The 18,218-nt window shown below is 44.0% G+C and overlaps 1 protein-coding gene across 2 annotated transcripts in view; it reads right to left on the minus strand.

Moving 5' to 3' along the window:
• ETF1 (eukaryotic translation termination factor 1) overlaps nt 1-11,859 on the minus strand; it is a 37,333-nt gene extending 25,474 nt beyond the window's left edge. The window contains exons 1-2 of one of the 2 annotated variants that reach the window (XM_054981088.1): nt 11,737-11,859; nt 11,359-11,482 (exon numbers count right to left, since the gene is read on the minus strand). In XM_054981088.1, coding sequence (XP_054837063.1) covers nt 11,359-11,444 — 86 coding nt within the window. In that variant the 5' untranslated portion in view covers nt 11,445-11,482; nt 11,737-11,859. Of the gene's footprint in view, nt 1-11,358; nt 11,483-11,686 lie in introns of both variants that reach the window. The other variant, XM_054981080.1, reaches the window with a different exon arrangement.
• Nucleotides 11,860-18,218: the final 6,359 nt, after the last annotated feature.

Here is an 18,218-nt window from a genome sequence, read left to right on the forward strand (position 1 = left end):
CTGAAAGAGTTGCTAGCTTCATGATAGATGCCCATGCCGCCTGCCTTGACTGGAAGGGTTAAAATCGCCAGAAAGAGCAAGGAAACCGTGACTCGTATCTCAGAAAGGAAAGAACAGCAGTCTGCAGCCCTTATCAAGGGAGTTCAAAAGTAGTGATTTCATGGGGAAGAACAAAATCAAAAAGAGTCCAGTAGCACCTTTAAGACTAACCAATTTTATTATAGCATAAGCTTTCGAGAATCAAGTTCTCTTCGTCAGAAGAACAGCGCCCCCAAATATGGCAGGAAATGCTTAGAGATACAGATCATCAGCACATCTTCCCACCCCTTATTCATATGACTCATTTCTGAACACTGATTTCAAATTCCCACTCTCAATCCACTGTAGGGGCAAACCCCCCCGATTATAGCACTGACTGGCCTTGTCACAGTGAACTCACCCTGGAGGGACTCTTGGTTCTTTCCAACTGCAATGCGTTCTTCCACTCCAAACAGCCATATAGCAGACTGACGAGCCTTCAGGGCCAGGGGCTGCTTCCCTAACAGGGTATCCCTTCTTCTACCAGTCTCACCAGTGACAATCTGACAATGTTGGGTCTAAATGTATAAATGGTAAAAGCCAACTCCAGGCGAAAGGGGCTTAACTCACCAGGCATCACAATTAAGGCTTCCCAAGCACAGGCTGCTCCCAAGGTCCCGTGGATGCTTCCGGCCAGCTAGTGCACCATACTAGCCCTGAGCTAGCTGGGCCCCCAATGCGTGATGCAGCCAGCTACGTTCCCAGCCAGGGATGCTGCCTTCCTGATCCTAGGCAAGATCTAGTCCCTCCAGACTACACCCCCCCCACCCCCGCAGACTAGCCGGCTGTACCTTTTCCCAGCCAGCCATTCTCCCCACCAGCACTTCCTCCTTAGCAGGATTCCCAAGGCAAGATTTACACCAGAGGAGACCAATGCTGGTAGTCACTCCTGCCTGCCCTTTAGTGAGCCTTGGGAACCAGACCTGCCCCTCTCTTTTCTCAGCTGCTGAGTTGCCGTCTCTTTGTCTGCCCCCTGCTTCCCCCCCCCCCCCGATTTGTGGTCCTGGGAGAGTTAACACTGACTTTAACACAGAGTTTTTGTACACTATCACATGCTGTCCAGTATATTCATCTCCACCAATCGCTATAAACGTGGCAAGAGATAAACGTGGCCACACACTGTCCCTCTTCCTCTCACCAGGGCCGATTTGTTCAACCTGTTCTGCTAGCAGCAACAATTTCTCCCTGAGCAAGGAGCATTCTCCCTCATGCAGGTAGCTCTTCTGCCAGCAGAATGTGTTTTATTGTATTTTTGTCCAGGGAACATGTGCTTGATAAGCTTGCAATGCAGTACAGCTGTCCTTCTATGGCTACGGCACCTGAACTCTTAATGTTTTTCAACACAGTTAATCAAAATTACCACACACAACATCTCAGTCAAATAATGTAATTTTACATCAATGCAGAGTCTAGGAAACTATTTTCCGAAAACTGGGCTGAAATGCAGAAACAGTCATATAGCATGGTTAGTTCTTGCCTCAGAAAAAAACAAATTATTTTATTTATGTCATTTATGGTCCGCCTTTCTCACTGAGACTCAAGGCGGATTACACAGTGTGAGAGTAGTACAGTCGGTATCACACAGAGAGTAGTACAGTCAGTATCAAAGACAATTTCATAAACAATGCTATAGGCAAAGACATAACATTTGCAAGAATCCAATACAGAGTTGAAGAAATGCTGAAACAGAACATAAGAAAATCTAGGGCTGACATAGCAGCACATATTTAAAGCAACAGATAGTAAGGACGGCAACATAGTGGTGAAGTCTATGGGTGAAGTCTATGGACTCTAACTTATTAGCGGAGCATCCCTACAATACCATACCCTTTTTGAATCATTCAGTTTTGCATTGTTTGCAGAAAACTAAGAGAGTGTGGGCTCTCCTGACCTCCTTAGGCAGGCTGTTCCACAGGGTAGGGGCCAGCACAGAGAAAGCCCTTGTGCGGGCTGCTGCTGACTTCACCCATGTTCAGGAGGGCACCTGCAGGAGACCCTGTTCAGACGAGTGGGCGTCTCCTCTCTAAACAAGGTAAGATCTGTATCAGCATTCTCAAAAAGATTCATTTATTGAAGGATGAAATGAAACAGGATTTGATGTGGTTAGTGAAAAATAAGGACCCTGATTAGATAAATCCAGAGGAGTTAGCCGCATTAGTCTGGAGTAGCAAGGACTTAAAGGTCACTGTAGTTCAACAGAAACCTTTCAAAAACAGAATCCAAGGGGAAGCTGCTGAATTGGAATTCATATGTAAATTTGACTCAAGTCGGGCTTGGATTGAATAGAGACTATGAATGGTAACTGATTTCATTATCAGAAGCAAACTGATCTCATTATCAGAAGCCACAGATTGCATCTACTCCCCCCTCCCTTCTCCACCTATAGATCTGACCAGTTTCTTCATACCCTCCATGCATCTGACGAAGAGAACTGTGATTCTCGAAAGCTTATGCTACAGTAAAGTTGGTTAGTCTTGAAGGTGCTACTGGACTCTTTTCGATGAGATAAAAGAAACAAGTACCTTGATTTGGCTTTTGGCTTTAGGTCCTGTAATAATACTCTGGAAGATTATAGTGAAGAGTCTGGAAGAGTCCAGTTGAACATAATATTGAAACAGCTAGCATATACATGAAATAAGTTTTAATAACAAGATTGTTTGAGGTTGTACTGTGGATGGCTCAGAGAGCTAAGCAGCAGCGCATTTGGCTTTATAAGTGCATACAGTCCAAGGTTCAACTCCCGGCACAGTAGGATTAAAAAAGGCCCAAGACCCCGGAGAGCTGCTGCCAGTAAGGGGAGGTAACGCTGGACTGCACAAGCCAAATAGTATTTTCCTACATATGTTGTAACTTGGAAAAATCTTTCCACATGTCCTATTCATCTACTTTTTGAAAACTACTACTGCTTTATAGATTTGTTTTCTGTAAAATATTGTGTCTAATCCTCTCAAGTTGCAGTTAACATCAAACTTGTTGATATTTCATTTTTTTCATATTCCCTCTACTGATCCTCACAACAGTCTTGCAGGATTTGTTAGGATGAGAGCATGCAACTGGGCCAAGGTGATTCGGAAAGGTTCCATGAGAGCGCTAGCTCTGGGTTTTTCAGATCCTAGTCCAACACTTTAACCACTACATACTTTGTCCAGGAGTCAATATTTAAAGAGACGCTTTATTAAGCAACAAGCACTCCCCCAAATCCTCATAAATGTATTGGAACGGGAACTGTTATATTTTTACAATATGTATGCTACTATAAAATGCATTCAGTTACAGAATTTTGGCCAACTGCGAAACTTCAATGTGCACAGTGACAAATTGAACTATGAAATATGGGATTCTCAGATCTTTTAAATAATTTTTTTAGCTGTTTCAATAAACGATTAACTGCTTATTCAGAGCTCCAAGAGTCCAAGTGCCTGATCACTAGAGATTCACTTAAAATACAGCTTCTGATTGGCAGCCAGTTGTAATTACAGTCTCTAAACAGGTATCGTGGGTAGCTCATCAGAAATTAAGTATTTTTGCTGTTGCAGTACATTTTGAACTTGAGCAACAAGAAAACAGGTTTGGGTCATAATGATTTAAAGACGTTCTCTTTGGGTTTTAATAATAAATTAGAAAAAGACTGGGTTGGTACATTAGGGTGCTTATAGAAATGAATCTACGGCCGCTCCTTCACTCATGAATTTAAACGAATATCGGTGTCAAAAGCAGAGCTGTATATTTTCTTGGAACATCCCATGTTAGAGCGCTTTCGAGAGCTTTAAATCAACTGATCCAGAGGAGTTAGTCTGCAGTAGCAAAATAGCAAAGAGTCCAGTAGTGCCTTTAAGGCTAACCAACTTTGCGATTAACATCAGACGTATTCATATTTCATTTTTTCATATTCCCTCTACTGATCCTCACAACAACCAACTTGCATCTGACGAAGAGAGCTGTGGCTCTCGAAAGCTTATGCTACAATAAAGTTGGTTAGTCTTAAAGGTGCTACCAGACTCTTTGCTATTTTATGAAATCAACTGGTATCTGATTTGAGTTATATTTAGGAAACAATACTAAGTACAGTATGTTAATTTCATATGCTATATAAATCTCATCCCTTTCCAACCAAAAGTAGTTAATTAAAATTTCTGATCAGAAAAAGATTCAAAGCACATTTAACATAGTTTAATGGGGGGGGGGTGCTTGTGAGAGAGATGTTTTGAACACTTACTGGAACAGTCACCAGGGAAAAAAAATTAAGTTTGCAACTGCCTAATTTGAACAGTATTGCATAAGCATGTTATTAATTTATAAGACAATGTATTTTTAGAAATTGAGACTTCTCTGTGAAAATGTTAAGCATTGGAAAAATTTCCATTATGGAATTTTTTTTTCTGCATAGCACCTACTCAGAATGCAACAGACTGGTAATTTTCCTTGCTGTTTAAAAAAATGTAAGCTTGCATGGGGGAGGGAACATACAAAGCAGCAGACTTTTAAAACTTTTCAAGTGGCAAGTTTCACTAAAGACAACAGAACAACTCCAAGAAATGTGTGAATCAGTTCCCATGAAGTGTGATTCAAATCATTCAACTGCCAGATTCAGGTTTATGAAGCCAGAGATGATAAAAGGAGGTTCACAGAAGGAGAGAGACGACTCGATGGATTAAATGATGTTGAAAAATGTGTTAGTGCAGGAGGGGCACAGACCTCCTGTTATTAACAGATTAAAATTTCACTTAAGAGCTACAGGATTGGAAGGATCAGACTGGAACAAAGGTCACTTATTCTAACCACCGGCAGGGCGCACAGGAGTAAGAAACTCCCCAAGGATTACTCTGGACTTCCTTGAGGCAAACACAGCATATAGCTCAATGGCTCTGACAGTTCTCAAAAGATTTTGTGTTCAGACTGTTAATTATGGCTCAGGGAAGCTGTACAAAATGCATTGTTTGTAAGGTCAGGCTTCATTTTGAATGTTAAAACTGCAGGAAGCGTCAGTCTTCCCCTTGGAAAAAGGCCTCTAGGTTCTAAGTATCCAAATCAAGTGGGAAGTCTCCAAACATCTCAAGAAAACTGAGCATTTATAGGGCGGTTGGGAGGAACTTCTCCACACCAGAATCATTACTCTTGTATAGCACAACTGCGTTAGGGGGCAAGATAAGGAAGCATTTGCTGGTATAGGAACTGTTTCAGCGCTGTGGCGAGGTTAGTCTCGTTGCCTGGCCATGCCTTATAAAATGCTGAGCCTGAAGGGAATGGCCCATCAGACTTTTGGTTCCTTGTACATTATATAGTCTCTCTCTCTCTCGGCAAATGGAGCCCTAACACCAAGAACATACCTCTGGACACAGGGACCTGAACCCTAACACTCCTCTAAACAAAGTCTGAAGCCTTCCACCAACTGAAGTGACTTTTCCATTGGAAAAAGAAACACTAAAGTTGGAGAAAGGTTCCTCAGGATACCTACCTCCCAGTACAAAGACGCCAATGCTTCTAAAGGAAAAGGTCAGAAAGTGCACGCCCCAACTAACTGGATGCTCTGCAGTGCGAACACAGCTGTAAATGGTAACTTTCCTGTCTCCGCCTGAGGTAGTTTATGACCCTGAGGTTTTATCTCCATAGGTCAGTGGATCAACAGATCACAATGGAGATCAAAGTCGGGGTTGCAATGAGAAGGGGGAATTGGTGAAAACTGTCCTCCCATTTCATGACCAGGCGTGCCTATCACAAGCACAAAGAGAACTGGGGATACGAGTCAAAATAATTAATAGATCACAGAAACAAATTTGGATACGTCACTAAGTTCTAAAACCTGGCATCTCACAGTAAAAAATGTGTTGCAATACTAGTAGATAAAATGAGCTTAAAACAGAATAACGTTACTTTAAAAGTTAATTTTTTTAAAAAAATACTCTACACCGTTAATGTAATTTTCCATAGCTTATGCAAAATTTCACTTTTAAAATTGCCCTTTGGGGCAAAATTGATTTTTTTCTGAACAGGGCAGGGGAAGACGTGGAAAGAAAATGTTTGTTTAAATTTGCTTTTTCTTCCAAACGCTTCTTCATTTAGTTCCTATTTTGTCTGAACACACTTATTTCAAAGAAATCTACAATACTCTTGCAGTCAGACAAGTTAAGCCAATAGAAGTATAAGTGCCAGCACAATATGATAATTATCTGATGCTTCACACACAACATGACAACATTTGCCCCATTGCTGTGAGGTGCCTGGGGTGGAGAGGAGGACTTTATAAAGCAGATTAGCAGGAATCGCTGCTCACCAGCAATGTTCTGAAATGTCTATTTAATCTAAACCTGTGTTTAAGACACTAAGAAAATGAATTATATTGCGTGACTATTATGCATTCTGTAGCTTCACACAAATTATCCAACACTGGAAAACACCAAAGGTAAGGAAACAGAGAAATGCTTTCATTTGAACTGTGCTTTTTTGTTGTACAAGGGGCCATTTCACAATGTTTTCGTGGGTAAGCTTTAAACACTCCAGGCGAACACACTTATTTTCACCATCACTTTCTTATACATGATTTAAAGAGAGAGAGAGTGAGAGAAAGAAAAAAAGAGTGTAATGCCCTGGTCAAAAGGGCTGCTGCTCACACACTAGCTTAAACTTGCCAAAAGTTTGGTTGAAACAAAGAGTTGAACTATACTGTTAGAACAAAGGGGAGGGCACAGCTATAAAGGTTATGCAACCAGAACATTTGCTATGATGAAACAATCATGCATACCATTTGCGAGTAGACAGGGCCGAAAAGATTCAGCCTTCAAACTTTTCTCCTAGTTTGCTCTCTACACTAATAGTAGATTCTCACTTTGTACATTACTGGAAGGCAACATGTATTTATCAAAGCAATCTTGGCACAATAGAAGTGGGCCACAGGAAGTTAAGCACCACTACATCCAACATCATGGATTCATGGATGGACATGGTATCTTGGAAGCTGTTCTTACTTTAAATATGCCACAACCGTTGTGTGAAATCCCAGTTGTGGAATACTCTCGTCTACTAAAAATGTCACCTCTGATTAACTGCTTCCTGACTTACTACTTTTCAGCACGCACGCAAACACTAAATTTCATTTCAAGTGTTGGCATCACATTTTAGGAAATTCGGCCTGAAGCCAAAGCAACACAAAAGGAACTGTATGTCAACCATTATCAATAATAATCAGAGCTTCCTAGTTGCTTTCTGACAGCTATCAATGTAGTATCCAGTAAAGGTTATCAATCAATGGCAACCCATGAATTCTCATGTTAGCAATTAAAGTGTTTGGGATCCAGACAGCTTGATGTATGCATGCAGAGTGTTTGCACATGTGAAGTAGGGGAAAAACTGATTCTGCCCTCCTTCAAGAGCGCTAAACCAGAGGGGGGGGCATGCTTCAAGGAGTTTACTATCAGGGTAATGCCTCTATGCGGAAGAATTCCTGCCTCTTTCACTGTCTAACAGGACATACATTTGAACTTACAATGTGCTGCACAGACCCAAACTTCTAAACGGTTGAAATTTCCTAAGCAGCCAGTAGAAATCTAGAAATCTTTTTCTGGCGTGGGTTTAAAGTATCACATGAATACACCACTGGAGGGCAAGAAGAGCTGCTTAAACATCCCTCTGACAGACAGGTCCAGTCCCACCTCTCTCTGAAGGCTCCCAATGAGAACTGACAGAATGTCGGGAGAGGTTACAGCTGAGTTGGAGTTTCAAGCCAGTTAAGGGAAACAGCATGAGCCAGAAACTGGCTGTAAGAGAGATAAATTTGTAACTGAGAGGACTTGAAGAATGCAGAGAATTAGGGAGAAAAAGTTCCAACTGTTAAGAAGCATAGATCCAGAGGAGTTAGCTGTGTTAATCTGTAGTTGCAAAATAGTAAAGAGACCAGTAGCACCTTTAAGACTAACCAACTTTATTGTAGCACAAGCTTTCGAGAACCACAGCTCTCTTTGTCAGATGCAGCTACAAGAAAGTTGGTTAGTTTTAAAGGTGCTTCCTGTTAAGAAGCAGTGTCTTTACATATCTGAATAACTCCAATGCTGGTCAGAGTTTTAAATAAAACTCCTTTTCTAATCATCCTCTTTGGCTGACAGTGGATTGTCACAGGGAAAGGAACACATACACAAATCAATCGGGCCTCATCCCACAACACGCAGAGAGACACAAGTTGTGGCAGCGTGAAACAGAAGCAGTGTTTAGTTCCCTAACCCAACAGCTCACGGAAAGAACTGAGCTCCCTTGCCTGGTAGTGTCGATGGGAAAGAGAGCAGAGACCTGGTATGTAAAAGGGTCACAGCTCTTGTTAAATTAAATAGAGACAAGAGGAACAGTGAACTGGTGCCTACCTAACCTATCTGCACCTCAGAATCAGAAAGAAATTGTGTTTAAGGGTGAAGGGTGGGGGATCATAATCCTCTTTTCTCATTCCCAGGGTGAGGTAACAGGGCTCTGCTGTATGAAACGGCTCAGAGAGAAGCCTTGATAAAGGGGCAGGGACTGTAGATTATTTTACTGGGCACTGTCTGTTGATGTAGATATGCTCCTTCTAGGTAGTTCCATGTTTAATTGTTTATGCTTTGCTTTAGCAATGTTTAATCTCAATGTTTGGATTTATGCTGTTTTTCAAACTTCTACAACCCATACCCTACTGTATTTGTACAGTGAACGTCACAACTGGTGATCATATTGATTTGTACAGTGTAACCTGCCTTGGACCTCAGTGAGAAACGAGAAATATAAATAAATCCCTGCATGATAAATAAATGCTGGCATACTGGAAACCATCACAACTAAACTTTAATTAAATATAATAAGTTGCTAGTGAAGCATACCATTGCCTCATCTATACTACTGGGATTTAACTACAGACTTCAGAGAAGTCACAGGAAACCCTTGATGAAGGGGTATAGAATTACCAGCTCCCTTGGCAAATATTCTGCTGACCTGTCTCAAAAGCTGTGAGAGTGGACATGCACTAAACAGGATACCAAGGAAACATGAAACTAAGACTGCTTAATAATGAGCAGAGATAGTTTTTAGCAAGTGTCCACTAGAATTAGTCAATCCCAATGCTGAATGTCTATCTGACCAAGCACCAGCTAGCAGACAAGGAAGTTTTGACAAATAAAGCACCCAAGCATGGATTGCTTCCTGTTCCTTTTCCAAATTCAGGTTTGTGAGCCACATTAAATGCTTTCAGCTTACAGAATGCAAATCAGCAAGGGAAAGGCAACCAAAGTGGCAAACGCAACATTTCCACACAAAGTGGTCAGTCAACAGCTTCGCCGGGGTGCTGAAGCATGTAAAGGACAGTAATCTGGCAAGCTTTGCTAACCAGTCATCTATAATGGCCGCTGACCCCATAACTACCACCCTTCCCAAACCGCTCTAGCACATAATGAGGAGTAAGTCCTTCATTTCATGCCATGTTTTAGAGACCCTCAAAAGCAATGAGAATATCTTGCTCATTCCAAGGATATCCAAGACTCAGATAACAGAGGACTGCTCCAAACATTCTTCTCAAAATGCAAAGAGGGGGAGAAAGGTGAGATCTGTTTAACTCAGCATGAAGTGGAAGATCCTTCCTGAATACAAGACTTGAGGAAGAATCTCTCACTGTGTGCTGGGAAAGCAAAGGAAGATGGCTATGATAAAGGTATGTGGTTGTCTCTAACTGATTGGGCCTCTATTTCCAGTTACTGTCCTCTAAAACCTTGATAGTAGGCCACACCTGCCTTTAAAGGGAAACGAAAACAGTCCCAAGTAGAAAAGAAATTACTTTGGAAGGAAAAGTCCCAGTTCTTTGGAGCAAGGGGAGTACACTACTACAATAAAAAAATGCCAGTATATGGGGTTCAACTATGATCTTTAGGCAGACAAGAGAAATAGCTGTTGCCAAGCAAGCCACATCACATGACACAATGAAGGCACTGACTCAGTCACTGACATTACAAGACTAAGGAGGGCTGCCTCACCTAAGCAACTTGTACTGTAACTATCAACATCTGAGTCCAAAGAAAGGGATGGCAATGGAAAACACCAGCTTCATATGGAAAAATACAAGAGGGGAGGGGAAGGCTACACATCTACGGGTGACAGGAACTATACAGCCTTTTATATATTATGAACCCATACTTGATGTTAGTTCTATATTCACCCAACTGTTGGGTACCCACTCATGAGAAGGGAAAAAATAGCCCAGCTGAAGGTTGTGTGTGTGTGTGTGGCCACAAAGGTAGCTCTCAGAGAGCAGTTCAGGGACTAAAAATGTGGCAGGTCGTGCCTGAGTCCCATACAGAACGCCCCTCCATATTAAAAATACACAGAAATGAGGGAGAACAGAAGATTTTCTGTTCTCCATGATAGGACTCATACGCTTATGTCTCCATGTGGACACTACATCCCAAGCGATATTACAGTACAAGTCTACGCAATCTATGTCTACTAACTTCAACAGAGTAACTCTACAGAGGAATGCATTGTTAATTGTTGTGATCTTGTGCCTCGTTCTCACCGGGAAGGACAGCAACGCCAACCGACTCAAATCCTGCACTTCAGGCTTATAAAGTCCCAGTTTTCCCTCCCTCATGGTATAACCAACGAGCATACTGGGGAAAAGTTAAGTTAGAGAAAGAAAAAGGGAGATGGGATTCGGTGAATGAAAGAGGAGTTGCCTCCATTTATCTCGCTCATTCCAATGTTGCTTAAAGCTTTAAATAAAAGTTAAATCCGTTTCGATCATCCCTGATGACTAAGACCGAATTGTCTCAGGGAAAGAAACTACACACACCACACTATGACCTACATACGTGTATCCATATGCTCACAAGTGTGGAAGGGAAGCAATATTTCACTCCCTCGCTCAGGGGAATGTCTGGGCAAGGGTGGCGGAGAAGAGCACTGGGCTGAGTAAAAGGGTCAGGCTTTTTGCCAAAATAAGCAGAGACAAGACAGGTGGCAAACCTGTGACTGTCTAACCAACCTAAGAAGAGGAGAGAGGTTGTGAGCGATGGCAGCATGGGGGGTACAAGGGGGCATCTCTTTTATAATTATTAAAAAATGGTCCCCCCTGTTGGGAGGAAAAGTCCTTGGCTCGCCTCCTTCCCATTATGCATTTCCCCCTCAGCCCCAAGCAGACAGCTGTGCCCCCGAATGGAGTTCGAGTGAGAACGAGGCCTTTGGAAAAAGATTATTTCGAAATTACGGAAAGGGGGGGGTGGGTGTTGAGGGCCCGGCCGAGCCGCAATCCCCGCGCCCCGGGGCGGCCCCGTCCCTTACCCGCGCGCCGCCTCGAGGCTCTTGATGAGCTTCTTGATCTTCCAGATCTCCACGTTCCTGTCGGCAGCGCTGGGATCGTCCGCCATCTTCTCCCTCCTCCTCCTCCACCGCCCCTCCTGCGCGGCTGCGGTAAGCCAGGCAAGGCCGCCGCACGGGGAGAGAAGGCGAAAGGGGAAGGCCCGTTAAAAAGGGGGGAGAAGCCGGGGCTGCCCCGCGCCCTCCTTCCCTCGCCGCCCCGCCGCCTCCCCTTGCTCGCCTCCCTCCGGCCGGCCAGACGCCTGGCGGCTCCCGGGGAGGCCGGCCCGCTCTGCCTTCCGCGCTCCCTCACCTCAGGCCCGGCCGCCGCCTCCGCCTCCTCCCGCGCTCCGGCTCCCCTACCCGGAGGGCGGCGAAAGGGCTCCTCGCGGCGGCGCTTGTGACGTCGCTCACCGGCTTCTTCCTTCCTTCCTTCCCCCTCCGCCTCTCCTGCTCGGCCCCCTCCCTCGCCTCGCCTCTCCTCCGCGCTGCATGTGTTGCAATCACCTCACATGGGGGGATTGTGAGGTCACTTCCGGTCCTGAGACATTAAAAAAAAGGCAGCCGCCTGCCTCGGCGTGCGTGAGGCGGCGCTTTCCGGACACTTCTCCTTCTCTCATTGGTTAGATCTCCTCCCGCCCACGTTCTACGGAGGGCCGGAAACGCAGCGCGGGGCGCGGCGGGAGTTGTAGTCTCTTCGCCCCAGCCTGGGCGGATGTGCGGGACTCTCGCGTGGCGCTGCCCGGAGCGGCGCGAGTTGCGTCTGGTTGCGTCTGCTTTTAAAAGGGACACGCACACCTTTTTTGGAATGCGTGCAGATCCCACGAGTCGAAGGGTTTACCGTAGGGCGGGGTGCGAGCCTGAGCAATCCGGGAGTGCGCTTGGTTGCACGGCATTCCTGGTGTCTGAGTTCCATTAGTGCAATCCTAAAAAGAGTTACTAAACCCATTGAAATGAATGGGCTCAGACAGGAGTAATCCTAAAAAGAGTCTTAGGGCTTAGACAGGAGTAACTTTTTTTAGGATGGCACTATTTATGTAAAGTGACACACGTGGCTCGAGTTGCGCTGCGATCCTGACCACTTAGAAGCAAATCTCATTGAGTTTCAAAAGATTTACTCTCTAGGGAGTCTATATAGGGTTGCAACCGTAGGACTTTTTGAAACTTCTATCAAATGGTTTAGGTATGCAGTGTGGTAGGATTGTCAATCTCCATATGGCGGCTGGAGATCTCCCAGAATTACAAGTGATCTCCAAACTGCAGGGATCAGTTTCTCTGGAGAAAATAGATGCTTCGGCGGGTGGACTGTATGGCATACCCCACTGATTATAGCCTTTTCCACCCCAGAGCTGGCAACCCTATGATGCTCAGTCTGTCCAACTTTAAATAATTTCTTTTTGTTTTGTGAGAGCGACCGCTAAATGACTTCAGTCTGACCTACCTCATAGGGCTGTTGTGAGGATAAGATACGAGGAGTGGTGGATGGTGTTGCAAACCACTAAGGGTCTTTAGGGAGAAAAGCAGAGTACATCATCTCTCGTTCACTATTGTCTATCATGATTGGCAGCAGTTCCCCAGGGTCTCAGGCCCAGAAAAGCCTTAATACCGACTTCCTTTAAATTACAGATACCCCTGCTGAACATGGAACATTATGTGCTCTACCACTGATCTGAGGCCAAAGGATGTGACCAAAGACCCTTCAAGGCCTGCATCCTGTTTTCAATAGAGCCGCATGCTTCCTGTAAACAAAAGGTGCCTGAAGGCAACAATCCCCCCCCCCCCATGCTTGTATTCAGAGCTATACTATCCTGCACATGGAGGCTCTATCCAGCGGCTATTCCTAACAGGCAAAATCATGCTGGAGATGTTTATGGTTTTGATGATTCATGATGTATATTCCACATATAAAACTGGACAACGTTCTAGATCACCCCTGGCACCCTTTAAGCAATGCACAAGATTAAAGTTCATTCCACTGTGCAGCAAAGTTAGAATTCCCAACCTATCAATATTGCCTGCATGTTTATAAGCTTTTAAGAGCCAAAAGATGACATGGAGAATATATAAGTGCTTACAACAGGGCCTTGTCACAGTTAAACATACGTACCCCTATGATGGCTCAGTTGCATGTTGTATTGACACACCAGTGGAGCCTGCACCTTCATACCTCACACATCTATGTTTCATCCTGAACATAAGTACCATGGGATGATGATGCTGATTTATCAGGTTGTAGCAGGTTAAGCTACAATCCTGTGGATCTGCCCTGTGGCGCAGAGTGGTAAGCTGCAGTACTGCAGTCCAAGCTCTGCTCACGACCTGAGTTCGATCCCGGTGGAAGCCGGTTCTGGTAGCCGGCTCAAGGTTGACTCAGCCTTCCATCCTTCTGAGGTCGGTAAAACGAGTACCCAGTTTCCTGGGGGTAAAGTGTAGATGACTGGGGAAGGCATTGGCAAACCACCCCGTGACAAAAAGTCTGCCAAGAAAACGTCGTGATGCGACGTCCCCATGGGTCAGTAATGACTCGGTGCTTGCACAGGAGACTACCTTTACCTACCTTTAGCATACCAAAATCCAGTGCTGACTTTGTGTATATTGGCAATTGCTGGATAGTTACCAAAATAGTACTAGAACAGCTGTTCCACCAGGCGTATGGTGGAGGCTGAGCTGGGCCCCTACTGGCCAAATAGAGGTGAATGCCCTCCCTGCGAGAGGCATCCACCCCCGACCTTTCTTTTAACCAACTATGAAAGGAATCTTAATATGGTGGATTGGTGGCAGACTGAAATTGATAAACTGATTACTCCTGCGCTGCCTTCCTTGTACTTTTAAATACTTTTATTGTACTCTTTTTATATTGTTTAATTTTAAATCATTATTAATGTGCTGTTTTATAGAATGTAATCTGCCCTGGGCCTGCCAGTTCAGGGTTGGCGGAATAGAAATTGAAGGCAAATAAATAAATAAATAAAAATTGAAAATGAAGTCTTTCAGGTATATTGAAGGGGTAGCAAAATGCTAGGATAACCAATGTGCAAAGGGAATGGCAGGCAAAAACTAAAAGCCTAAAGAGCTGAGTAGTTTTACAGAAAGGGAAATTATAGAGGTGAACAGTTGCCAGGAATCCAAGAGTGAACCATGCCAGTACCCTAAAACTTTTGCTCAGGGAGCTCCAGTGGATTTTTTGTTATTGGGACCTTGTGTGTACCACTTTCTAATAAGGGACTCACAATGACCAGTGTTTGGGCTTTAGCAATTTGCATGTTATTGTATACGATGCTATCAAGTTGCAGCTGATTTGCTGACCCCATCTGGTTTTCAAAGCAAGAGGTGAGCAGAGATGGTTTGCGATTGCCTAACACAGAGATCCCCAAAGGTGCTGTTCATGGGCACCCTAAAGCCTGCTAACACATTTCCTGGTGCCTGCCCAGTGTTTTTGGAAAGTGGGCAGGGCCAGATGGAGCATTTTGAACAGCAAGATTTTAGAAGTTTTGCTTTGGCAGCAGCTGCCCCCATAGCACAAGGATCTTCGCTGCATGACTTAAAGAAACCTGTAAGCAAAAAAAGAAAGCCCTTTGAAACACAATATATTCATTTAAAAAGCAGTCTTCCTGAAATGCTGAAGATTGGCTATTTGAGTTATACGTAACCCCACTCCCTGACATTTTGAAGTTGGCTCTTCCTTCTTCAGCAGCTATTTTGTGGTTGCACTCACCACCCTGTGTCATAATTCCAAAGGTGCCTGCAAGTTCAAAAAGGTTAGGGACGCCACTCTAGCAGTTCTATAGAGGCCCTGGGGGAAGTTGAAAAGCTCTGTACCCCAAAATAAAGACTGCAGGAGCACATATACATCTCCATATTTCAGTTCCTCATTAGCAGCTGTTCCCAGCACCAGCTTCTGGGAGGCAGCCTAAAGAGGAGGTCCTCCTAGCTCCAGAATCAGTGTTTGGATGGGCAACAGCACCTGACTGGTTGTAGGGGACAGTCTAGTGAGTACAGGGCTGTGTGATCTGGGGCCATCCAAGATTGTTTGGGGGGTATAAAGGGCTTGTATCTCTTACCCAACTTTGAAGCTGTTAACTCAAGAACTGGGCTTTGTAGGAAGACCTAGTATATGTACATTTAGAGGGGAGAGTCCACTGAATATGGAGGTGTATATGTGCTCCTACAGTATTTTGGGGTACAGAGCTTTTCAACTTCCCCCAATATTTGTGTTTTGCTCTGTGAATTAGGAACTGGGAACCAACTTCATCTTTGTGGTCAACCCTGCTTCAAAGATCCAACAAGATTCAGCTAGCTTGGTTTATCCAGGTCAGGGTTTTGTATTATGAATCATGTTTGATATGTATTATTAACCATGTCAATAATCAGTATTATTAATCATGTCAATAAACAGTAATGTTTAGCAAATAGGCTGTTTGTTGATCTCTTGCTTTGTTAACATAGTTCTTGTCTTTAATTGTAAAAGCTTGCAAACAGCCGCCCCACAGTTTGATTTCATGACACCATTCCCTTCCTCCTAAATAGAAATTGCCTAGCACAAAATATATGTAATGAGCATTTAATTCAGTGAGCAACTGTACCATTCAGGCTGCGTTGTAGTTAGGACATCTGAACAAAATTCTGTTAACAGAATTTATCCAACTTTCCCCATCGTGCTATAGCCAGCAGGACTTGCCACTCCAAAGCGTTCCTGAAGGTTGGCAACCACTTACCTAACCAAAGATGCTCAGAATCTGAGCAAGAACACTTACAAGTTTTGAAAAGTATGCTTCATGACATTTTTAATTAACATTTTGCAGCAGCTGTTAATCGACATGCTGGTAGTGGTGGGAATTACAGAAGCAGGGTTGAGAATCTCTGGCCCAGTGTTTGGAATGGATGCAAGAAATAAAAGCTAGATTTACTGTTCAGTTTCAAGCTCATGTGAGGGTCGCAGGCAAATTTTTGTTTAATTGTAATTTTTTTTGTAAGGAAGGAATATTGTGTTCTTTCTGCTTTGGAAAAAATGTACAAGAGCCACTTTTTTATACTATATTGTATTTGACCATTTACAGTGGAGGAAGTAGGAATCAGCAAGTCAGAGGATTTGGTACATTCTAAAATGATTAAAATATGAACCGTTTCCTCATGAACTTTCAAGGCCATACTATTACCATGCAGCACCTTTCCTCTGCAGCTGGAAACCGGTTAAATATTATATTGGTTTATATTTTTATATGTACAGACAATAAAAGTGTGTTGACGGCCCAGATCTGGTTTCCTCTATAGTTGGTCCTTGCCTCTGTTCACTTTAGACTTAGTTGCATTTGCACGAAGACATTGTCTCAAAATCCAGAAGACAGTTAAAAGGCACACTTAGGGAGGCAATGTCATACTCAAGTGATTAAGTGGCACTCATTTACATGTAGATCAAGAAATATCAAGCCCCCCTGCCCCCCGCTGTTCATCATAACTTACTTGTTAATGCAAACATTTGGTACCAGCATCTTGGAAGACATTCCTTTTCAAAAAGGAATAAATTCCATCTGGAGGTATTCTCCCCTCCTACTTTACAATATGAAGGCACCATGCAGATGAGGAAGAGAGAAAGCTAGGTCTGCTCATACACTGGGAAAGGTTTATTTTTTATATTTTATTTATACCCTGTCCAACCCACAAATGGGCTCAGGTCGGCTAACAACCTTAATAAAACACAGTCAATCAATCAAAACCATAAAATCAATCATAATCTTTAAGTCATTAAAATAGTCCAGATGCAGGCTGTTTAAATAAATATTTGGGAGTCCGTATATGGGCATAGATGGCCAAGGGCAGCCCCAGAAAAAGTGGCGGTCTTTGATGGAAGAAGGGGGACACATGCTGGCACTCAGCCAAAGGCCCGGCAGAACAGGCCCTGCAGAACTGTAACAGGTCCCGGATCTCCAAAGGGAGAGCGTTCCACCAGGCCGGGGCCAGGGCAGAAAAAGCCCTGGCCTGGTTGAGGCCAGATGGATGTCCTTCGGGCTCGGGAGCACCAGGAGTTGCTTGTCTGCAGAGTGCAACGCCCTGCAGGGGGCGTAATGGAAGAGGTGGTCCCGCAGGTATGCAGGTCCCAGTCTGTGAAGGGCTTTAAACACCAAAGTTGAGAGAACAGAAGACCAGCCCTGCATCTGAAAATGACATCTAAATGCAAATATAAATGAAACGTAAGCTAGCTCCCATGTGTACCATTATCTCCGTTTTTATTTCCTGATGGCTAATAAAATGCCTGCGTTTACCAAGCTGAGCAGTGTGCCGGAATCAGAAAACTTAGAAGAATATAGTAACAGTTTCCTATTTCTACTTTTGTAACGAAAAAGCAAAGTTGTGGCTCTCAAGGGAATGAGCCTGGTGCTCATGTGTGAAGGGCCAGGAGGCCTTAGGAACTGTTAGTGGATCTGACCAAGGTTACTCTGGTCAAGCACATCTTGCCTCCTCTCTCTGTCTCCTGAAAGCTTGCAAACAGGAGAAGATAGAGGTAACCTCCTGCTTGGCTGTAGCATTTCAGGAGCAGGTAGTGGGTGCTGCCAGGCAAAATCCCAGTGCACCACCACATCGGGCACAGCGCTTGTCATCAAGACAGGAAAAATTAACGGGAAAGCAACTTCTCGCACATTGCAACTCGAAGAGAAAGCTCTGCCATTCCACCCTATCCCTCCCACAATCTCAGTTCACTGGTCACCTTCAAGTTAGATGGAAGTTATAACTGACACCAACTCTTGCCCCCCCCCGCCCGCTTGCCCCTTTTCACCACTCTAGTAAATCAATTCCATCACTTTTTAACTTGAGGCTTTTTTTTTTTGAGGCCCTACTTCTTAAATATA

This window comes from Eublepharis macularius, chromosome 1, assembly GCF_028583425.1.
Source record: "Eublepharis macularius isolate TG4126 chromosome 1, MPM_Emac_v1.0, whole genome shotgun sequence".
NCBI classification, from domain to species: domain Eukaryota; kingdom Metazoa; phylum Chordata; class Lepidosauria; order Squamata; family Eublepharidae; genus Eublepharis; species Eublepharis macularius.